Below are 24,845 nucleotides of genomic sequence, written 5' to 3'. Positions count from 1 at the left end.
TAACGGGAGGCGCACAGGACGATCCTGATCAGGTGCCCGAACCACCTCAACTGACCCCTTTCCATGTGAAGGAACGGCTCTGCTCCGACCTCCTTACCCTGTCTCTAGGTTATTAGATATCTACACACTGTAAGAATAGTGTATAGTATACACACCATAAGAGTACAAAGCCATCTACGTAGTCTTTAAGCACTTTCCCTTTGAAGAATTGTAGTAGCACCCTCATATTTTTTGTTTCCATAAGCTGTAAAGCTGTAAAACTGTTTTATTGTCCAGATATTTGAATCAAAAGCTCAGACATGACTCCACATATATTTGGATCATATATCATTAATAATCAACACAAAAAAGAGGCAATTTTTCTATATGAATATGTTTATTGGTCTTTTAAAAAAGAGGTCTATAAACAAATAATTACGAGAAAATAAAAGATGATGAATACCTGGTTGTCAACAGCCAGTTCAATAGATGCAATAACAACCTTATATGGATGTTACAACTCAGAACCCAGTCAACCCCTCCTCAAGAAAGCTTCACAGGTCACACAGAATACTGCCTGTAATAGAGAATCAGTGTGTGTTTGTATTGTAACACTGATGCATACCAAGTAATAAGTATTTAATGTGATAGAGTACTCAAAGAAAGATTTGTTCCCGTCTGTTGTATTTTATTTCTGTGCACCACCTATCTGCTGTCTGGGGTAATGGCTAAGGCACTCTCTGGAGAAACTTTTTCCCCTATTTGCACTTACTTCAAAGTGAAAAGCTGCGAACACGTGGCACACGATTAACTTTTTGTTTTTAACTAACATGGACAGAATAATACATTCAGCCATACCACATGGATCCCCTGATCTACTGCACTAAAATCCAGCTCAAAATCACCACATCAAATAACAAAGCAATGAATACACAGTCATTGCCTAGCTGTAAATCATGTGTGTGGATACAACGGCAACTCAAGAGATTCTGACTATAACAAGTATAACATATTCAGATTCTTTGAGGATCATAAAAACATCATTGGGTCTCATTTTGGTTCATTCTCTGTGACACAACGTCCTTAAATTATTTCTAAAATGCCACAACAGCATGGACAAAGACAAGTATTAACATCTGTGTTTAAAAAAAGAAACTGCTGTTACATTAAAGCAGCCAGTGGAATAAACAATTTAACAGTATAGTACCATAATTTAACAGTAGTGTAACACAGTCCTGCACCAACATGTCAACACATTTTTATTTGCAGCCGTGTTTCTAAGCATCAAGTACATTTCTCTGATGGTAAATTACAATAACATGGATGTTTGCTTCCATTAATGGAGGTTTGTTTGACGTTACGTCTCCTGCATCGAAGCTTAATGTTGATTCATTCATGATGGTAAATATAAGAAGCAGGAAAGAGGTGTCAGTCTGAAGAGATTTGCACAGTATGACATAATATTTCAGGACTGTTCAATGAGTGTATATGAGCGGTCCAGCAGAGGGCCCCCTCACTCCAGATATCTGCAGCCATGACAAGGTATTTGCATAGCTTATCTCTACTCTTATGAGGATGTACTTTATACATTTAATAATGAACATTGCATGTGGGCAACTGCGAGTTCATGAGTGCAGCCTGCAGAACATGATAATGCATTCAAAGCACCTGGATAACTGATGAGGATACAGTAATGGTAGAAGGTACAGTATGCTGTAGCTATGACTATCACACACAGTATATGAAAATGTTTCAGACAGTAAAACCAAGTTATAGGCAAAAAATCGGCACTGCAGTGAAGATGGAGAATGGAGGAGGTCAACTTCAAGTATGTCATGGTTCACTGAGGGAGTGTACAAAAATTGTTGGAGGGGGTCAAATAGTTGCATCAATAAAATGGCTGCTGTGCATGCCACAAGTCATGGTGGTGCATTTTGCCGTATGTGAAGGCAAAGAGTCTTATATTTGTGTCTGGGCTTTATTTTCCTCAACACAACTGACTTGTAGCTAACAGGGATGGGAAGGTTACTTTTGAAATATTATAGTTTACAGATTACTAATCAATGAGAAATGTATAAATTGCATAAAATCAGTTCAGTAGTTTTTGAAAAGTGCACAAAAAAATATTTTTAAATGAGCTGTATGCAACATTCAGAACATATGTGTATGACGCAGAGTCTGAGCCAGGATTGTCTGCACTTGGCTCTCAGCATGGAGGTCGCTGAGCCAGCGGCTAGCACCTAGCACCAGCACCAGCGCCAGCCAACGCCAACGCCAGCTCCCAAGGTGTTCCCAGGCCAGATGAGATATGTTATCCCTCCAATGTGTTTTAGGGTCTGCCCCGGGGCCTCCTACCAGTGCGACATGCCCGAACCAACTCAACAGGCCCCTTTCGACACGAAGAAGCAGCGAGCTCCCTCCGGATGTCCAAGTTCCTTACCCTATCTCTAAGGCTGAGCCCAGACACCCCACGGAGGAAACTCATTTTGGCCGCTTGGATCCGCAATCTCATTCTTTCGGTCACTACCCAGAGCTCATGACCATAGGTGAGGGTTGGGATGTAGATGGACCAGTAAATCGAAAGCTTTGCCTTCCAGCTCAGCTCCCTATTCATCATGATGGTCTGGCGCAACGCCTGCATCACCGTGTGTCGTGTGTCAGTAACTGCTGAATGAGCGCGGCACAGAGCGGTGGTGATTAGCTAGCTGGTGGGATACACGAACAGGGACACACATGCACTCACATGCAGGTGCAGCTGGACCTTCTTCCACAGCAGAGAAGCTTGGATTACAACACAAATAAAGGTGGTGTGACTTCATTCTCTGCTCAGGGCACCATTACTTCACTTTATCATTACATAACAAATAGATGTTTGCTGCTATATTAATGCTGAATGTTGTATACAGCACCTTTGAAGGAGCTGAACAATAAGTGTGCGGATTCTGCTTTATTTAGTCTGTCTTTACCTGCTGGGCTGCCGACGCTAGCTTGCATCTGTCTTCAGATATCAAGCTAAAGTCTTGTCAAGAGACTCTGCAGACTTTTCTGCTTTATCTCTGCAGGATAATTAAAGTGGACGCTTGCTTAGTCCATAGCTACAGTATGTGGGATAACCTGTATGTTTTTCAATGTGCACAATGCAGGTAGTGCAGGGTTTTTTAAATTATTAACGCTCAATGACTGTATCTTGTACATGGAGTCCTAAAAACATGATATTTCAGTCATGTTTTGGTCTTGTTGCATTTTGTAAATTAAAATCATGAGTTGGCCCAAAGCTTGAAAAAAATCGAGATTTTACTTTTTGGCCATATCATCCAGACCTAATGTGTTACATAAATTGTGGCTGCAAAGAAAGTCAGGGAGCGTTCAAAATAACTATTGTGCTGGTCAGAGAGTGAAACATAATCCTCAGCCTCCCTTCACACCCAAATAATTTTCATACAGTCCCTAAAGAGAGCTTCCTTATGTTTGCATAATGTGAGAAATTTTATTTACTCTTCGTCCAATGAAAGCCAAACACCGTCCTCCTTTCACAAGCTCCAGAAACCTCAGCAGTAAAACAATGTGCGCTATCAGCTCACTGCACTGACTGTATTGCACTCAGGATGACAGTGATGTATTCATCAAAACATTAAAAAGCTTATAATCAGCATTTCTTTGAACCCCATTAGCCTGTCAACATTCTACCTTTCACTTTCAGCATGAGAGGTGATTGCGTTGTTTGCAGATGCATCAGCGTTCACACAGGAATGTCTCACATTCCGATTTTGTTTCATAATTGAAGAATATGATTTGTTTTTAAGGTCAGAGAAGACAGCTCACTCCCTAAGTGATGATAGTCAGCTGCTGCATACCTGTGGGTGTAACAGTTCTGGTGCGGTCATCCTGACCTGAAATAAACTGGTGTGTGTGTGTGTGTGGGGGGGGGACTGATGATAATGCTAACATATGCACTCTGCTCTGCTCTGGTGCACTAACGCTCATCACCGCAGCACTGACAACCAGGGAAAAGGCCACACGGTGGAGCAGAGCACTTGACTCCCTCCAGCTCACATTGATCGCACGCCTCTCGATATGTAACGCTGACTGACCTGGTGTGAAACCTCTCCACTTTAGTGAGCTTCAGCCTGTCTAATCAGCGTTAAGTGCTGAAACTCACTTAAAAGCTTCTTTACGATTAAAAAGTTTTGCACGCCTTCGCAGATGTAAAGCTTCATATTAAGGACACATTAGGTGCTGATGGCTCATTAACCGAAGGAGGGAGGGAGAGTACAATCTTAAGATGGCAAGAGGAGAGGGGATCATATGCACAGTAGCAGACCATGCCCCTCCCCCTCGCTAAGTGCTGCAGAGATGCAAGGGAATGTGTGTGTACAAGTGTGTATGTGAGGAGCTGTGCATAGGAGGAGGGGGGATGGGTAAAAGAAAGTGTGTTTATGTGTGAGTGGAGGCGGTTTCTACAGTTTGATGATGGTTGCAGATGAAGCAGGGTGAGAGAGCGGACAGGACAGGAAGTGGATGGAGGTGTAACCCCAGCTGGTCAGGTTTCTCTCCACTTCACCAGCTCTTCGTGTATCATCAGCTGGAGGAAGTTTTCACACACAGAGAGAGAAAGGGGGGGCTGAATTCACTGCTTAGTGTGACTGGATCTAGTATTGTTCGAGTTTATATAAGCTATGCAAAGATTAAAGATTTTTCAACATCAAATCCCCGAGGGATTTATATCTCCTCAGGAAGAAAGCTCCTCTTTACCAGGCTGAGGGGGAGGCGATGCTGTCAGAGCAGTTGCCCAGGAGGGAGATTGTCGGCCTGGGGGCAGTACAGTGGGACAAGGGGCGTGGTTTCTCCACAAGCCTCCCAGGACGGGACGGGAAAATGTGCTTCTCTTCACGTGTGTCATGCTTATGAGGTCCGACAGCAGAGTGCACAATGCACTCCTCAGCCACTGCACCGCTATGTGCCAGAGCTCCTCGCGCACAGTCTCACACATACACACACGAGTGCACACAAACATACATAAAGATCTCGCTAGCTTATGCACACAAACACACACACACATACACACACACAATCTCTATCCATTTCTCTAAGCTGGGACCAGCCAGCAGCAAGAACAACCATCCATGGCTTTGACCCTGAATCAAACATTGAGAGAAAGAGGGGACGCGGGGAGGGGGGTCGATAAAAATAGGACAAGTTGTTTCTGTAGAAAAATAGAGGAATTTCCAGAGGCTGATAAAACGTCTTTGGCACTTCTGAAAACACAGCATACAGAAAGAAATCGACACTGAGTATAAAAGGCCAAACTAGAAAGCTCTACAGCCAGAAAAGATTAAGATAATCCAGGTTCATCCACAAATGAGTCTGGCCAGTCCCGGGTGGATTTGAGCCTGAACAGGCCCGTACTCCACCATCTCCCCGTCCACAGTGATCATGCCTTGGGGAGAGACAGGCTCCAGCCGCAGGGCCTTCACCTTCTCATACACCAGGTAGGGGCATCCGCATGCCAAGTGGCCGCCCTTCTCCATGGCGAGGAAAAGGCGCAGGAGGGCGGGACGGGAGATTCCTGCTGTCACATAAAACAGGTGAATCACACCGTCGTCTGCATTTGCACCAGGGACTGTCCACAGGTCCTCAGCCAGGTGGGACTGGTAAATAGCCAGCACCAAGACAAAGTCCTCCTCCTTGACCACCGTCCAGCTCTCTGGGACTGGTTGGTCCAAACCAGGAAGCAGAGAGTCCTCCGGTGCTCTGGTCTTGATATCACTCTGGGTCTCAGGTCTCTTGGTGGTGATAGCGTTGTTGGAGGAGTTGGTGATGGTGTTGTGGTTGGAGTTTGTGCTGTTGTGATTGTGGTGAGAGTTCTGGTTTGGAGAGGAATTGGGGAGGAGGCGACAGGGAAGGGAGGAGCAGAGCGAAGGGCGCTGAGGTGTGGAGGGAGGGTGGTTGGCCTTGATGCTCCCTTTTGGATGTTTCGGTGTCTCCTTTACAGGCAGATACGCTAACCGGCCCTGGTAGACTCTGAGGGAGGCCAAACGCACCAGGGTGCCCATCAGGAAGCGGATTGCTCCAACATGGCGGTACTTCTCGCTTTCGATGTCGACGTCGGCCACGAAGCCCCAGGCCAGAGAGAGGAAGGAGAAGAGGCGCTGGCGAGAGGACAGGTGGATCGACACCAGGTCCATGGAGACAACCAGACCTTTGCACAGCATGAAGCCACAGCTCAATAGTAGCTCCTCGTTCCACGCTGGAGGCGACCTGAAAGAAGGTCAAGAGTTAGAAGCAATCATAGCATCACCTGAGAGTCTTATCAGTTACTCTTGCAAGCCCCTCCAGGATTTCAGATGTTGCAATCACAACAATTAACGCAAATTCAACCAGTCCTAGTGAATTCTGTGCAGTTTCCTGTGAGTTTCACCCATCATAGCAGTCCCTCGCACAACGTCAACATAAACACTTGTTTGTTTCTGATTATGAAGACTCAGATGTGCGACATGAACATCTCTCATTTACCAACTAAAATTACTGCCAAGCATACGCACGCTGTTGAGAGCATTTATACTTGTGCGGTGGTGTGTCTGTGTCACTCTGCAGTTACACCTCCAAAATACTAGTCAGCGGTTGGGTTTCTGTGAAGTGCTGTAAAGTTTAGTTGATTCAAAACACACATTAAACACACATTAAACATGTCTTAATAGAGACAATTTCAAACACAAGTACACAAATCAGCTTCACTATAACTCGCAGCATTCACAGACAAACACTTGTCTTTATCTGGACACATTTTCCCCACAAATAAAACATGCTAATGTTTTTAGCACAAGCCTATGGCATTTTACATTGTATAAATTAGCCTAGCGGCTAGCGGATTTTTCCTCTACTCGTGTGAAGCCAGGGACAACAGCAACATTTAACAAAGGTAACGTTACAAACTTTGGCTCCATTACGACTCACAAGGTTCACTGACAAAACAACTGTCTTATACTAAACATGTTTTCCAACCAAATGTAACATGCTAACGTTGTTAGCACAAGCCTATGGCATTTTACATTGTATAAATTAGCCAAGCGACTAGCAGAGAGTTATTTTGTGAAGGTTTTATTATCTTCACAGTTTATTGTTTCTTATCTGTGAAATTAAAGTAAATAAAAGCCTTGTTTCCACTGAGGGAAATGGTTTCAGCTTACAAAAATAGACAGGAGATGTGCGTTGCTGCGACATGTAGTTACATTTCTTAGGAGGTACACATCAGGCTACGACCCATACCCCGTACGTATGGTGTTGATTCGACACAGAAGTATAAATCCAACTTAATTGTAATTGGAACAAGTTGTCTTCAATTTTAAAATAACTGCACCAAAAGATTGCAACCATTTTTGCAATCTCCTCCTGCACTTTAATTGCAAAAAACATCTAAAAACATTGCAACATGCATCGAAATTTTGTTTTAGAAAAGCTGTCATGAAATCAGGCATTTTAGGCCACAACAATCTCCACAAAACACCTGTGAAATCCTGGTGAGACTGTCTTAATGTCACAATTACTTGGCAAAGGAAAACAACAACAGAGGAGGGCACTTGGGCTCATGATCACAGTATTCTAAAAACCCTGGCTCCAGCCCTGATCACACCTGCAGCTCATAGGAGAGCACAAGCACTAACCCCCGGGGGACAAATATATTCCCGTTTTCTTCTCTGACGTTGTGCCCACAGCCAACCAGCAGATGGAGATGACACCCTGGACATGTTCTGGGTCTACTATTTCCACATCTGCACCCTGGACTGTAAGCGCTCATAATGTGCAAGTTTCTAAACCCATCACATCATTTCTCTGTGAGTTATCAGCAGCCTGAAATGACCTCTGCCGCACAGCCAAGCAGTTCCAGTCCGCTTGGCTGTCTCTGCCCCCTCCTGAGAAATGATGTGCACAGTCAGCCCTTGGCATAATTACACCGAAAGGAGATAAATCGTTCTTTTTTAGGCTGAGGGAGGTTCTTCTTATTCTGTACTGTTGGTCCATGCATTTAAATGACTCATTAATGGACTGACTCACTGTGAGTAGTGGTGGACAGAGGCGGCCAGGGCGTTGCCTGAGCCACCTGGTAGAATACCCAGAGGGGTCTGAATGGCCTCTTGCCAGTCCTCCCGCTCCATCAGACCATTTATCACCTGAATAAACAAGAACAATACAAAAACAGAATTAGAGCACGGTCCTAAATAGAAGGCAGCTTTTGTGTGTGATTTACAGTTATGAGAAAATGTGTTTTTTTGATTGCTGTTCAAGTGGTATTGCCAGGGAACATGGAGCCACTCTGGCGTTAGATTTATACATCCATAATATAGTACAGCACAGAGCAGAAAAGCACATGACCTGTGTATTTTTTTTTAAATATTGTTTCTCATCGTTTTTAACAACTAAAATCAGTGAAGCATCTACAGAGCAAAAATTACTATTAATCAATGACTGCAGAGATCATAGGTGCCAGAATCACTGGGCTTTTTAGTACAAATTAAATTTCTACAGGCCTATTTTGAAAAGTGCTAAAAATAGAAAGAGGGGTGAGAGAGGTTGTATTACTTCCATCTTTGATTGATTGATTTAATGGAAGATTTGAAATGCTCAAAAACAAGTCAAACAAAGACATACATTGAAATGCAATACATATTGTATGTGTTATATATCTATATCTATATATTTATATCTATATAATCAATGAATCACATGATAAAAACATATGATAAAGGTCCAGTGTGTAGGATTCAGGGGGATATATTAGCAGAAATTGAATACTATATTCATAACTACGTTATCACCTGAAAATAAGATCACACAAACCAGTGCAGATCCGAGCGCAGAAATATTCAACAATAAAGTTTGCACGTGACTCATGAAACATTCGTATCTTGCCAATTACAGCGTAGGAATGATCGGGCTTTGATAAATGTGGCAGCTGAAGACAATCATCAATGAAATATCTCTGTTTGGAAATGTAACCCCTGAATTTACAATATGGAGAGACATAAAACAGCCAAGAAGAGAAACTTCTCTGAGCTATAAATGGAAACACTGATGCCCCAGGTCCAATTTAACCAACTGGTTCTATTTGGAAGCCTGAAAAGTGGCATCAAAGGTATTCGGAAAAATGCAGCATAGCGTTGCAGTGGACAGTCAAACTTGAGGCTGGAATATGTAATGTATACATCCTTCCAGGGTGCAGTGGTTAGCATTGTCACCTCAAAGCAAGAGGGTTCCTGGTTTGAACCAGAGGTGGGGGAGCCCTTCTGTGTGGAGTTGTTGTTCTCCCCGTGTCAGTGTGGGTTTCCTCCGGGTACTCCAGCTTCCTCCCACAGTCCAAAGACATGCAGGTTAATTGGTAACTCTAAATTGTCCGTAGGTGTGAATGTGAGTGTGAATGGTTGTCTGTCTCTATGTGTCAGCCCTGTGATAGTCTGGCGACCTGTCCAGGGTGTACCCTGCCTCTCGCCCAATGTCAGCTGGGATAGGCTCCAGCCCCCCCGCGACCCTAAAGAGGATAAGCGGTTACGAAAATGGATGGATGGATATATTAACAACATTAGCCCATATATTACATAATATTGATATTGTACTTACAATACTCATATAAAAGCTTATCACTGACCCAGACCAAGGAGTATGTTGCCACGTGTATTGGGTCTGCTTTATTTTCGGGCATAACGGGTGGTGGAGGAGACACAGACACACCACCTGTGTCCGAGCCGACAATTGTAAAAATGTAATCACCTAGGACACTAGTATTTCAATGATTTCACTGTTGTAGGGTTTATCTGTTTCTTTTTAGAAATGTTTTAATGATAAATGACTTTGGCTTGTCAGTGTTTAAAATAGGAGCTGCGATAGAGAGCATGCAGCGATGCGGGCCCTTAGAAAATGTAATATTTTGTCATAGGCTTTACATTTTGAAGTGATGAATCTATGGCTGCAAATATTTAGATGCCGATCAGAATATGGTCTAATAACAAAGACTCAGCCATATGTTCTTACTTGCTGCGCCGCAACCGCAAGTCCACACTGACTCAAACTTGCGTCCACGAGTTAAGTCCTGACGCGAGATCTGATTGTAGCCTCCGCTCACGTCCACATTGATAAATGCCAAGCATTGCATGGAAATGACCATACACCCAGTTTTTTTGTCATACATTTTGTTTCGTAAACAAATCCCTATACCTACGGCTCTCCTCCACGGAGTCCACCATGTTGTTTCTGCAGTAGCCCAAAACAGACAAACCAAACACTGACTGTAGATAGGCCCATTTATGTTTTAACGTTTTCGCATTTTCACGTTGACCACTGTAGCTCTCCTACACTCTTGGCACATGGGAAATGTTTCAGTTGGTTGCAATGTTGCATCCCTTACTACTAAATGCCCCTAAATTTTACACACCGTACCTTTAAATGACAATTACAAAGGAAATAGATATAAAAATGTGTACTGTATGTCACAATTTGATTTGTTTTTATCTAGGCACTTTTAATCTTCTGTTTTCATTATCATATCACAATAGTCTGGGTCAAACTCTAAGCACCTCATACAGCAGTCCGTCTCCAGACATGATAACCAGGGCGTCCCACTGCGACAGGTCGGCCTTCTTCACCAGCTCCCGTGCGTGGTTCTGGTGCTCTAAAGGAAAGACATGCAGACAAGAGAGAAAGAAAAAAGACAAAACAGAGGATGTGTAGGACAAACTGAGAAAAATAAAAACAAGGGCAAGGGCAGAGAAAAGAGACATGCTGCCTTCATCACCAGCCTCTGGGGTGGGATCAGGGAGATTAGGCAGAAAAGAGATTCAATTTCCCCTTATCAGGCAAAACATATCACATTAGCCCATCCAGCGGCTACTCAACAGCTCCGAGGCAGCTTAGCCGGCCTGCAAACATCTGTGACTGACAAATATCTGCATGTGTGTGTGTGCGAGTGCATTCACTGGACGCATGTGCTCAGTATGTGTATGTGTGTGTGCATATTGGTTAATGCGCCGGCGGAGGACTGAGCTATTTGTTCAGCCTAGTTTTATTGGCAGCCTCCTTGAGTGGGTCCCTCTGCAGGGGCTCTCTATGGGCTCATCCCGCCAGCATTAAAGTCTACAGTCCTACCAGCTGACACTCCCCAGTGGAGCGGTGTGTGTTTGTGTGTGTGTGTGTGTGTGTGGAAGAGGGAGAGAGACAGAGAGAGGAAGGCAGACGGCAAAGAAGTTAGCAAGTATTGATGCACTGCCATCATGAAGGAAATATTTTTCCACTCCAGCTCCAGTATCGATCGAGGACAGAACTGGAATAAAAACAACTGCCCTCTACCTCCCTTTCACTTTGCTCAACCTCTACCTGTCCCCCCCACACAACACACTCCCGGGCCTCCCTCTCCCAGCGGTGCGCCCCGTGTTGCTGCTGTTTGTTTGCCGTGTGCTGTGGAGGCTGAAGGCAGTGATGCAGTGCTGTGTTGACAGACAGAGGCAGTTAGAGAGTAACTGCGCTGCACAGCTGACTCAGCACTTTAAAGCTGCCGGGGCTCGGAGCTGATGCTTTACTTCCCAGCCACTTCCTTATTCACGGGGTCACAGCCAAACACACACAAACACACCAACCTAAATCTGAACCCAGCTGTCGTGTTTATCGTTAATTTGTTGATCCGTCTTTGAGCTGCACAGATTTTGGCTGACAATTACACTCTGCCAAGACAACAAATAAATACACACTTGAAATTTCAGGTATATTCCATTTAGGGGTGTCGCGATACACTAGTTTAGACGATGAATGTGATATTTAAAAATGAATAATACACATATGATAGCATCATGAAAACAATCCAGCACCTCTTAAATCATTTCCATTTCTTTGTCTCCCTCCCCCGATGCCATCTGGTTCCTTCACATTAAAGCTGGGGTAGGCAGAAATCTGGAAAAACCCCACCTACCAGACGACGCAGCATATGCAGTCGCTTCATGCATTAGTCCAGCATTTCACAGACATTGATTTATTTGATCTCTTTTCTTTATTGTAGAGTTGCACACAGCTCATTTGCTCAGCCCCTCCTTGTCCAGTCACTCTCTTTTTACCACCACGACTGAGACAAGAATTGGCAAGCTAATGTTGGCCACCCCACCATCCCTCTGCCTCGCTCCCCGCCACTGTGGACTGCTTTCCCCGGGAGGAGAGCTGACAGCAGCCAAGGAGATGGACTTTTGGTCGGTGGCAGAAATGGCTCGAAATCAGCCTGCACAAATGGCAGCGGCATTCATTTTCAATGAGAGCCTGGCGACTTGGGCGACCTGGCCGCCAGCCGCGCGTCTTGGGCGACCAAAGCGACTGGAGTGGCTCCGGAGGGGAGTTAAAACTTGTTTAACTTTATGGCAATGAGCTTTGACGCAGTACGGTGACAACCAATCAGAATGCTGACGTGCTTCGATGAAACGGGTCCCAGAGAACAAGCCATGTAACTTTGGTTCCTACGGCACACTTGTTCCGACAATGGATATCGAGGAGTTTATTACTTGCGTTCGCGCCCACCCAGTCCTTTATAATGTGTCGCTGTTCGGTTACAGAGACCAAAATAAAAATAATGAGGCTTGGAACTGCGTCGCGGAGGTAGTTGGTTGGTCTGGTGAGTTTTAAAGTGTGTAATGTTAGTAATCGAGGAAAGAATTGCAAGTCTTCCTTGCTTGGTTTGAACTTTCTGTCGTCCAACTATGAGCTTTTTGACTGAACAACAGTGAACGGTGTGAACGTACAGTAAGGCTCCAGTTAGCAGAAAGCTAAATTATTAGCAACATTTTCTCTCCATCTCTGAAACACTTCGCTGATATTCACATGTTTTAGTTTGTTTATTGTCAGACTCTCTTTTTGATGAGTCCGTCTTCCAGTTGTAGGTTGCTTTGCAGTGTAGGGAATTGTTGCTAATGCTGGAATAGCAACTCTCTCTGCAGGATTCTCCGCTATTGAATCAGGTTTTCACAGAAGGGCGGAGCATGCACATCTGCATTCGTACAGTAGAACATCCAATAGGAACGTCTCGGAAGTCTCCTGTCACCGGCTAGATTTTGCAAAGCTTGAAGACAGAGCCAAGAGGAGGACAGAAGTCTAATTTTCTCTCAGATCACTTGAATTACAATATGCTCAAAGTTTTGCCCAGTGACGCCAAAATTAAGCTGCTCTTTTTGTATGATTTTGTAAGTACTCTTTCTCCACCTCCCTAGACTCGTATTTTAAGATGAATTCATCGTCTCAAAGAGACAAAACACACCATAAACAAAGTTAAAGATGAATTTAACTGACAACTTTTTTTCAAATGTTCTATAGATATTGTGATGTTGTCAACTCTTCTAACCACGATAATCGTGTAGTGATTTAATATCGTGCCTGTCCTAATTCCGATTGTTTCACTTTAAATGCAGCATTTTCCTCCCCGTGTCACACTCCATCGCGTTCTTCTGAGGTTAACCAGGGTAAAGATAAAGCTCGGTACACTGGATGCTTCATACAGTATGTAAAAGGTACACGCTGACACAAGAGGCGCCTCCATTGGTTCGTGTCCTTCCTCGGGCAAAGGCTGTGTGATACATTCATCAAGGAGCTGCGTGCTGGGAAAATGGGTTGTGCCTGTTAATCCACTCACGGTTGCTTCTGACTGGCTACCCTATCCGACCACTGAAGGCCCTCGGCGACCCACATCCTCCCCCCTCCCGCCACTCCACCCTGTTCTGCTCGGCCCGGGTCGACGTCGGTAATTACTCTGTCTTTTTTCATCACCATCCAGCTGCTGACCTTCCTTTAAGTCCCAGGGGTTGGCACAAAGAGCCTGCATGCGCATCAGCGCTCTTTCTCAAATAAACAAACACACACAAACACAGTTTCACCCTCCTTTTCCGCTGTCTTCACTGTCATATTCAATCTCACTTTGAGCTGTATCAGATATTCAGCCGATGCACTGCCAGGCCGATGCTGGAAGAGACTGCTAATTCTTACCTGTCAAATCCTGCCAAACAGGGCTGGGGCTGGAGCGGAGGGGCGGATGTGAGTGAAAGGCTAAATGATGCACTGTGCATGATTTTTTTTTTCTTTTGGCATTAAAGCCTTTCCCTGTTTCCCAGCAGCTCCTTGGTATTCAGAGGGAGGTCACTTGAAGTTCAGAGCCTCTGATGACAGTAACCAACACATGGCACTGTTTAAGGTCACAAAAAGCCACCAGCAACTCATACAGAATGTGGAGCAGCTGGGGCGGCTGAGACGAGAATTGAATGTGTATCAGTGCTCGAGCGCCCGCAGATGTGGCCTGTGAATTTGGGACTACACAAATAATGCATCATAACTGCAGAGAGTGGAAACTGCTGCTGAAAGTTTGTTGATACTGTGATTACGCTAAGTTTAGTGTGTGTGAGCGTGTGTGAGCTCTTAGTGTAATTGTCCCATGCTGGGGTTGAAGGTTTAATCCCTTCAACCCTATTTCATGTCAGGGTGACCTTGACAAGAATCCCACTGTCTCTGAATGTGCACAACTGACCTGTGATGACGAGTGTGTAGGGAACAGCAGCCTCAGTGAGCATGCCCTGTACGTGGCCGGTGAAGAGCTGGAGAGCCTGGCCGCGCCCGCTGTGAGGGTTCACCAGAATCATGACTCTGCAGGGCCGACGCACCTCCGCATACACCACACCTGCGACAGGAGACACAGAGAGAGGTGGATGTGAGTGAAGGCAAGGATAGAGATGATGCAAGAAGACAAGAGAGGAGGTCTCCTTATGCATGATCAAATATTTAAAAGAATGTATAAGGACAGGCTCGTCCCTGAGGGGAGAGAAAAGAGCATGAAACGGTGAAGTCAGAGGCTGTGACAGCATTCAGATCGACGATGCTTAATGTTAATGTGACGTGCTGCGTTCTTCAAGGAGAGAGGGCTCACAGGTGCTTCTCATAGCGATTATTTATAGCAATTCTGTGACATTTTATTAATCCCCGCAAGGAAATCCTCCTGTTGCTTACGGGTCTCAAGGGAAGACTGAATACGCTTCATTACCCAGGGGTTGGCAGGGAATCAGCACCTTGCACAACTGATGTTCCAGCTCCCTTTTGAAGATAATATTCTAAATAATAAGATAGAAAACTGAAGGAGAGCAACAAAGTTACGTGTCAGTTAACTAAAGTGTAAATAAGTAGCAAATGAAAGCTAAGAGAGAAAAAGGGGAGTGGGATAGCTTGACATTTTGCCAGTTACCTTGGCCTAGCATAGCATAAAGACTGGAAAAGGTAACAAAATCCATGGACCAGCACCTCTAAAGCTCACTAATTAACATGTTTTATCTCATTTGTTTAATCCAGAAGCAGCTGCAGGCAGGCAAACAGTGGCGACTCCAGGAAGTTACTGGTCCTGGCCAGGAAATATTTCAGCACATAACCACCATAACATGACACTTTTTAACGCTATTTTTGTATGGATTTAACAAATTGACATTAATTAAAAAATTAACAAATAAACTATTGTTTTAAATGAAATGGGGAGAACTGCAAATTAAAAAAAGCTATGAGTTTAAAATGTATAAATGATATGGGGGTGGCTGTAGCCCAAGTGGTTGAGTACTTGTTGGATAACACCTGCTAAATAGTTATACTGAAATGTGTTAAAGATCAAATTATCTAGGGCGGTACTGAATGTCATTTTATTTTTTAATTTCTTAGCTTTTATTAAAGTTTTTGAATGAAGCTTCTGATGTCTGTCGTTACTTTGTATGACGACAGAAGTCCAAAGCTAACCCTAAAAAAACTTTAAATCCTAGAAAAATATTAGGGATGTCAGTTTTGGTTGCGCTTTCAATAGCCTGACAACCATTACCTGGTAACTAACCGGTTAATTTTTGAGAAAAAAAAACAAACAAAAAAAACCAAAATGGCAAACAGCTGGCTAGCTGCATTAACATGCGAAAACACAGAGTGCCCTAGGAATGAGTCTTAAAACCCCGAAATGAGTTAGCATTTTCACACTCTCGGTTTCCTCGTCTCGAAGTCAATGGGTTTTTGGTTCGATGCCTGAAATAAGGTCTGTGTTTTAGGGCTGCCCCATTATAGTCGACCACACATTAGTCAACCAGAAAGGTCATTAGTCGGCAAGATTTCATTGGTCACTTAGTCGCAGAAAGAAACCCCATAAAAAAAAACGTGAAACTCTATTAGGAGCTGCACCTTGTCAGAATAATTAAAACCTAGCTATATGACTGGATCATGTGGGAATTTAATTTGAAAGGACAGACACAGGAAGTGACCACACTCAGCAGTCAGACAGGAGTCAGGTTAATTTCCAGGGCTGGTACCTGCGGTTATTCCACAGGCTAGTTAATAACATGTCGGGCAGGAAATCCAAAGTGTGGGATCATTTTGAGAAGGTGAAGGACGAACCCAAGGTGATATGTAAACTCATCTTCATTGGTCGACTACAAACATGACGTATCATCTGAAACATGGAAGTAGCTACATGCCCATTAGCCCACAGCGTCATTAACAGGCGGCTCGCTCAGTGTGTGACGTGCACTTGTAGATAAAATATAGGCCTATATTAATGAAGGTTCATTAGTACGGTTTTGTATTTCTCTGTAATGTAGCACAGTGTTAACAGTGTTACTGATACTATACTTTCTCACACCTTCAACTCAAACCATTGTGTTGCCCCGCCCAAAATATATAAGTTAATAATGATAAACGTGCGGGCGACTAGTTGACTAATGGCAGAAACATATAGATTGAAACAAATTTTATCATTAGATGAAAACATGTATTGCATTTGAATGCTGATTTAGAATTTGAATTTTACGTTAATGAATAAAGCTTCAAACTATTTGGTACAGCCCTAAAATTGCATTAATCACTATTGCGCCTGCATGATTTTTGCCTTAATAAATAAGGAGCTGTTTGTTTCACCATAAAGTTCCTATTCTAATATTAAAGCCATCTAATTGTAGTCCTGGCTGCCACTGAAAGGTTTTGCTACTTTTTAAAGTGAATTCAGAGAGAAGCATCCTGTGAAGGTGGATTTTTCAGCTGATGCCCTTGACCTTTAAATCAGACACAGACTCTCTGGGGACCATATCAGATGATTCAGAGAGGACATAAAGTACAATCCATTTTGGGGTGTGGAGGACAGAAACTTCTGTATCAGTTTCGACCATACTTGGCTGCTGGTGATGCTGATTTGGTATCAGGCAGACAAAATTACCAGCAGCACAAAATGTTATGGGTGGTTAAATTCCACCACCTATTCCTTATCAGGTAAATGAATCAGCACTGCTCCAGATACAGTAAGATGCTAAATGCCATGCTGTGACTCAGGAACATCTGTCTGCCTTGCCTGAGCTGTCTGAGCCTCAATTTCCAGTACTGTGACCTGTGCTGCACCGCTGCGGTCGCTGCCGCCCTCATTTGGCCCGTGATGATAGGACTCGGCGGAGGTACAAAAATATCTCAGTGAAAGAGGTGTAAACCCGCCAGGAAGAGAGGAGAGGAGAGAGAGTGCGAAAACACACAGGCACATGCCAAACTCTGCCTCCATTCACCCACACAGGGTTACCATTGTTTTTTTTAACCTGTATCAGAGCACAATGCCGCTCTCAGACACAAAGGTCCTCTCTACACTTCCAGAATATAGTAGAAACTGCCTTTTGACGATGAAAGAGCTTTAGAATTGGGCTTTGCACTCAAGTGTGCCAAGCTGAATAGCGTGCCCTTAATAAACCCACACAAACCCTCGAAAAGGTCAGATCTAAACAAATACAGATCAGCATCCTCCTCTGGAAACTCTGACACTGGAATTCATCATGCCTGAAGCACTGATGGAGGTGGAGGAAGGTTTGTCCAGAATGTCTTGTCCAGCTCCTTCAGTAGCCTGCGTGAATCACTGCACACAGTTCTGATGATTTCAGTGATTCAAACAGAATAATGAATGAATGAAGTGAAGAAAAATTGAAATTCAGTGTGATTATCATGCTGCACCTTAGGACCCATGCTGCTTTATTCTGAAGGGCTGCTCTAAAATCACTTATCATGCAAGTGAATCTATGTATTAACGCTGCAGTTGGTAACTTTTATTTGAAAAATTACTTCTTTTTTTTTGAATGACAACAACCAATCTGAGCCGAGGATTCTCCAGCGGGCTGTCAAACATGTCAATCACTGCTCGGGCACTGCGGTCAAACTGTCAAACTAAGCAGCGCTGATCAAAAATGAATCAAGATTCTGTTACTGCATTGCCTATTTCTCACCTCAAATGTTTTCAGAAACATATTTATTGCACTGTTTAGCTTAAAAAATGAGAATATTTGTGGCCTAGCTGCCATGCTGAACGCAGTCGACCAAAGTACCAAGCACCAGCCAAAGCAAACTTTCTCATTTTACAGCTAAACACTACACTTAAGTGTGTTTCTGAAAACGTTTAAGGCAAGAAATGCACATACGGAGGTAGAGCTTAAACCGCTAGTCAATTAAGTTGTAAATTGACAGAAAAAATTATTGACAACTATTTTGATGATTAATTCATTGTTTAATTGTCAATTTTCAAGATTTTTTTTGTCTTATGGGGTAATAAACCGGTTATTTTTAGATTCTGGACAGCTATTTCCTCACATTTTAGAGACCAAGCAATTAATCTGTTATCCTGTTAGGGGTCGCTGGGGTGCTAAAAAATTAGGATGAGTGTATTTGGAATGCATTCATCCAAGCAACAGTTATCTATATAACTGATAACTGAGGAGTAACACTGTGCACAAAGGTTGAATGGAAATGTTCTGACTCATTTATCTGTCAGGGGATGGATGATTATGAAATGCTGATTATGTGCAATCACTTGGCAGTTTATTAGATACAATAAAACAGCTCGACTATAAATCCAGCCTTCATGAAGTGATTAAGACATGTTTTTAATATTTAGTCTATGCGTAAATACTAAATTTCCATGCAACCATTATTCTTACAATGTATATAATGAATTGATTTCCTTTATATAGTAAAGGCAAACAAAGTCTGTCCAGAGATAATTAATGATTATTAATTGTGCACAGGATTTTTATCAGGAGACGACCTGGATTCAACCTCAGTGACATGTTTTTACTCTATTTTACACGCAGGTTATAAACTGAATATGAAGTCATATGTTTCCTTTTGAATATACACTGCCAAACAGTATGTAAAGGCCACATTTTAAATCAGTCTCAGGGCCTTTAAAATTAAAACAAAGAAACAAAATCACTCTTTGGTCATTATCAGTAGACAAATGCCACTAACCACTAACGAGAACAAGGGATCACAAGCACCCCAAAAAAGTTTGGGAACCACCAGTTTAAATAATTTTAAGTGTTTTTGACTTTACAACCAAAAAGACTGCCGATTTTAAGGCAGCTCAATACACTGTGGATAAATTCATGATTCATTGTCCATTATTTTTCAATGTGCCGCCGCAAATTTCTGCCTCTGAAAATGTCTTCTCCCAGACACTCCTGCGGGGCTGTGCCTGTACGTCTGTGTGTGTGTGACAGGAAAACAGATGCAGGGTGTGAGGGTGTATGTGAAATCTGTCTGTGATGTGAAGTGAGATACCTCCGGGCAGATCCTGCCCGTCACACCGGCGAGCAAACTTTCGACTGCGGTGTGTGTATTTCACAGGGACAGGTTGGTAAACACACACAGAGGCAGCCAGGCGACAGGATGACAGCGCTGACAAGTGAGCTGATAGGAAGAGTTATCATCTCATTGCCACTAGTGTTTCACAATGCTGATTATTAAATAAAAAATGCAATGTACCTTCAGTACCTCAAACTGCAGCACAGGTGGGATTTGTTTGACCATGACGCCACTCAAGAAAACTCTTGGAGCAGAAACAAATATGTGGGCTATTCAGTGAAAGACGTCTTGTTTGGGAGTAGCTCTATATCCAGACTGGACTGATGTGTCTGCAAACAAGCTGCATTCCAAGGTTGGGTGAGTGTTTGCCGGAGAGGAGGGGAGGGAGTCCAAAGGGCATAAACACAACTACCCACTGAGGCATCACCAGGCGGGGGGGCGGGTTGGGGAAGGGGGGTGGCGTTGACAGGCCATCACAGCCGGGTGTCACGGAGCAGGAGACGAAGGGCCCTGAGGGACTGAGATGTTGGTCGGGGTGAGAGGTCGTCTGGTGACGCATTTTAGCCCTTGTCTCCTTCACTGAGGAGGCCACGATGACTTCAGCAGAGCCCCTCGGGAGGAGAGATCACACACTGACAGACACACACCTGACCCTGCGGCTGCTGAAAAACAGTCACTTTTGTGGGAGCTGAACAGACCGCAGCTCTCTCCTCCATATCCAAGCAGTCAGTGCAAGGTTCATGCTCACACTGGCACTGGAATAGCTTGCAAGAATTTAAACTTTAAAGGTCCAGTGTGCAGGATTCAAGGGGATATAATGGCAGCAATGAATATAATTTAATAAGTATGTTTTCTTTAGTGTATAAAATATGAATTTTCATATATTTGTTACCTTGGAATAAGATGTTTATACCTACATAGGGAGCGGGTCCTTGTCAACAGAGTCCGCCATGTTGCACTAGCGTGTTTCTACAGTAGCCCACAACAGACAAACCAAACGTCAGCCACTGTTGTTAGCAGCTCTTTTGCATGAGCCGAATAGCATCAGTAAAACACATATTTTTAACATGAAACTGCTTTGTTCAGTGTTTTTATTAGTTTGACGACTCATTTCCACACTTACTGCCCGTATTTTCGTATAGTATATGGTGTACACCACTAATATTCAACGCAAGGAAATGCATTTCTTTCAGGATGGATAAAAACACCACCACAGAAATGGCAGAAAAGTTATTTTTGAGTGTTTTCAGTGTTCAGTCTTTTGGAATATTCACATGGAGCCATACAGAGACAAAAATGGGACCAATAATGCATGGTGACAAATATGTATTGATGTTGGCCTGTCAGGTGTGTAGCCAGTTTTATAAGATATTTTGTTAAAAGACGTATGATCTACTATGCATGTTACACAGCTAGCATGCTACCAGTGTTCGCAACCTTAGCATGCCATCAAACGTTTTAGTCGATCTGTATAACATTCATCAATCTCTTAGTTAGTTCATTTAAACGCTAGTTCCCTGTGGCACATTGCGTACGGTCTGTCCGAAATTTGCCACAAACTGGACCGTAAAAAAAATGGAAGGTGGAGTTTCACGAACACATCAGAGATCATGGAGGTTCTCATAGCAACATGGACTTCCAGTTGACTCACACAGAGCTATGTGGAAACAAGGCGTCCATCACCTGGTCTGTTTGTTTTGGAGAGGAAGAGACCTCTGCAGATAATTCAGCTCCCGGTGAAAACCTCCTGAACAGTTAACCCTAAGGGAATCCTAACCCAGAGTTTCAGCTGGTTGCAGTCTGCAATCTTCACTGTTAGATGCTACAAAATCCTACACACTGCTCCTTTAAGGGTGCACAGGGGTCAGACACAGAAGTTTGGGAACAATCAAGACTTCCATCATAACTCTGTAGCACGAATGTAATCAGAAGAATGTAAAACCCACAATGTCTAAATGTTAAAGCTGTAACCGAGCTCCTACCAGCTGTTTGAACAGCATATAAAGGATACAGCCAGTGGCAACGAAGGCAGCAGTTAGAAGTTTCGGAAAAAGTCAAAGCAAGTAACCATCATCTCACTCCTTTGCATGCAATCTCACTGTGAATCCACTCAGCAGGGGTAATACTATAACAGACCATTAGCGTGTGCAGGACTGTATCATAGTGTGTGCACTTCATTATTTACGGCTCATTCATTCCAATGAACCTGCAGCGAGAGTACGAACCCTCTGAGACTATTGGTGCCGTCACCCAAACTAAACTAGAGTCAATGAGTAGAGTTACAACCTCGGCGTAAGCTGCACCTTCACATGTTCAATGAAGTGTTTATCTGCTTCAGTGAAAGTGTGTCACTCTGACTAAATACCAATCTTGTGCCGCAATTGCACTTTTAATCCAACCTTTCCATCTGCAATACCAGATGAGATGACACGCAATTAACTTAAATACACTATAAGGGATTAGCGACTCACGCTGACCTTCACACACCCTCTCCGACGAGGCAGCAAAGCAGCAATTCTGCTGCATCTATTACCACAACATTACTCATTTAAATCACATATCATATTCTGTTAAATACTGTATTATTGGCTGGCCTGGATCCGGAATGCTAAAACAAGCTCATAAATTAATGATATGATCACATCATTGCTGAGACGCTGCGTTCAAAAGAGGCAAAAAAAGAAAAAAATCTGGGATGAGAGACCATGTTAGAGAGCTGTTAGATGTCTGAGCTGGTTCATTAGTATGTGTGATTTGAAAACCTCCCAAGCTGGAGCTCTTTGATGAGTCCAGTGAGAGGATGGTGACAGGAGGGGCAGTTACCTCTCAGGTTACCATCTGCCTGCCTGCCTGGCATCCAGGGCTGAAACCCAAACTCCATGCTGGCTGCAGACCAGAGGGAGGTGATGTTCTTCATCACACAGAAGCACAGTCTCTCTCTTTATTCATCGACCTCTCTGTGTTTGCTGTGTACACCTGGAGGCTGTGACCAGGAGGGCACACCTCACTCCTTATCCCACTATACCAACACTTGCCTCCATCTTTGGCAACCAACATTCCAAATTAGTCACTGTCAAATCAAATATCCGCTTCCTCTTTGAACTGCCCGGGAGCACATGCCTGCTTTATATTTTAAACTGTTAAATATTTCTATATGAGGAAGAGGATATTAGCTGACCTGACATGCCGGATTCTGCACCCGTTCCCAGATGATGGACCATTTTGGGACTGAAACAGCTTTGTCTCATCATCAGCAAGTATCACCACTTCCTCCCAAATGAGTGATGGGGGTAATTAGCTGCATAAACACTTCTCATATAGTATTCATGTTAATGACTGTCTCATTGTGTACGAGGATGGAGCAAAGGGAAGCTAATGAGATTGGAAGACAAAGGAACCTGAGGACAGGCTGCATTTTAAACAGAGCGAGACATGACGAGACCTAATTAGACGTAGCTGCCTGCAAAAGCTGGGGATGAAAAACAGGCTTTGTTTTGATGTGATTCTTCCACCCGTCAACAATAAACTCTCAGTGGGAATTTACTGAGCGGGAATAATGAAGCCTGAGCAGCGGCTACACTCTCTGCAGACAGAGGATCAGTAGAAAATCTAACTACTTAAGTGATCAGTTTTGTGAGTGTGAGCGTGGGACTGTGTATATGTGTGTGTGTGTAAGTTCACAACAGGCTCCACATCCAGAACCATCATGCCTCTGATGGGCTGTATGAATGAATGAGGCAGCTGTAATTGCTGCTGGCAGGTGGATCACCTTTCAGGGCAGGTAGAGCAGGTTAGTGAGAGCTGAGGGAATGTGTGCATCCTCTCTGACAAACCTGTTTCTGGAAATAGAAATGTGTGCTGTGCTTGAGGTTTCATGTGGGACTTTCTGAGTCAGGTAGCCTGATTTCATTTACTCCCTTAAAATGCTCACTTTTGTCACATTAAAGAAAGTGAAATCACAGTGATGGCCATCAGAATATCCTGGCATGCACCATGTGACTGAGCTTACACTTGATAGTTTTCTCTTCATATAAAAATAGTATTTGCTAGCCCTCTCCTGGCCTGTATTTTTGTAATATTAAGTTAATTGTTCAAGCTCCAAACCCGCTGTGACCCATGTTCCCCTCAGTGCTCACCGTCTCTCCGGGGCGCCTGCAGCACCGAGGCATCTCTGATGGCACGAGCCCACCTCTCAGCCTCCTGGAGGTTGGCGAGCGGGTCCTGGACCAGCGCGACCCGAAAGCACTGCTCCACTCTCTGCCGGGCCACACCGGCGCTCATCCAGCGCCTCTTGAACGGGTAGAAATAGGCTGTAAAGTAGGCGCCGACGTCCGCGCCGTCCGGCCCTCTGTGCGCCCGGCAGCCGACACAGTCTGTCAAGTTAAAAACCACCTTAGTCCGGCCGGGTGATGAGGATATCCTCTGGATGGTCAGGGCGCTCTCCGTCAAGCTCACCGAGTACCGGACCCTGTCGTTGAGCGTGTCGGTGAACTCCCCGTACAGCACGCCCACGACCCCGTTCCGCTGGCGGGATGGGTCCGGTTCAGAGGCGTCTTTCTCCATCCCGGGCGGAGAGAGCGACGCGTCCCGGAGGCCGGTGTGCGGATGGCGGTGCGGTGCAGACTGTGCTCCCTATCAGCCTGCTGTGGGACCCTTTGAGTGTGTGATAACAGCAGCTTTCCTAGTTCGGAGTCTCTCCCTAGTGACTGAAAGGGGAATGGCAGTGATGGAGCCGGAGGAGCGCGCAGCTCAGCTGTCCTGTCTGTCTCCGAGCGCACCTGAGGAAACACAGGAAACCAGATCATGTACAACACTTTAACTTGGCCTGACAAACTAGTTTCTCAATTTCAAGCATCTGCTCGGGCTTATTTATAACTATGTAGAGAACAATTCACAAAAAAGGCCCATACAGTTAACTTATTAATTCAAATTTGAACTAAATGTGACTTGACTCCCACAAACCCTCCTCCTTCTTGTCTGGATTGAAGCTACTTAAAAATAACCATTATGAGAATCTAATTTCTGACAACATCCAACAACACTCCCCAGCCAACATTTGTAACTAAGGGCCCATGTAGGTAGAAAATGGGCTGAAAATTTGACCCTATATGGGATTGTCCAGAGTCTATAATGGCCCCATGCCAACTGCCCTTATGGGTGGTTTTACCCAAGTGGGCCCAGGATAAGATGCCCATTTTGGGCCCATACCCATTTGGTACCCAGGTAGCTGTAGCATAACC

At 44.0% G+C, this 24,845-nt stretch overlaps 1 protein-coding gene across 1 annotated transcript; it reads right to left on the bottom strand.

The window, feature by feature from the left end:
- Positions 1–372: 372 nt before the first annotated feature.
- On the bottom strand, positions 373–24,221 carry LOC126406014 (sphingosine kinase 1). Its single transcript, XM_050070113.1, has 5 exons — positions 23,742–24,221; positions 14,513–14,662; positions 10,545–10,639; positions 8,032–8,147; positions 373–6,237 (listed from the first exon to the last, which is right to left on the bottom strand). The coding sequence occupies exons 1-5, from the start codon at positions 24,166–24,168 to the stop codon at positions 5,328–5,330; spliced, it is 1,698 nt and encodes a 565-aa protein (XP_049926070.1). The 5' UTR covers positions 24,169–24,221; the 3' UTR covers positions 373–5,327.
- Positions 24,222–24,845: the final 624 nt, after the last annotated feature.

Source organism: Epinephelus moara, chromosome 18 (assembly GCF_006386435.1).
Source record: "Epinephelus moara isolate mb chromosome 18, YSFRI_EMoa_1.0, whole genome shotgun sequence".
NCBI classification, from domain to species: Eukaryota; Metazoa; Chordata; class Actinopteri; order Perciformes; family Serranidae; genus Epinephelus; species Epinephelus moara.
The sequence above is the reverse complement of the archived record's forward strand: the minus strand, read 5'-3'. Positions and strand labels throughout refer to the sequence as shown.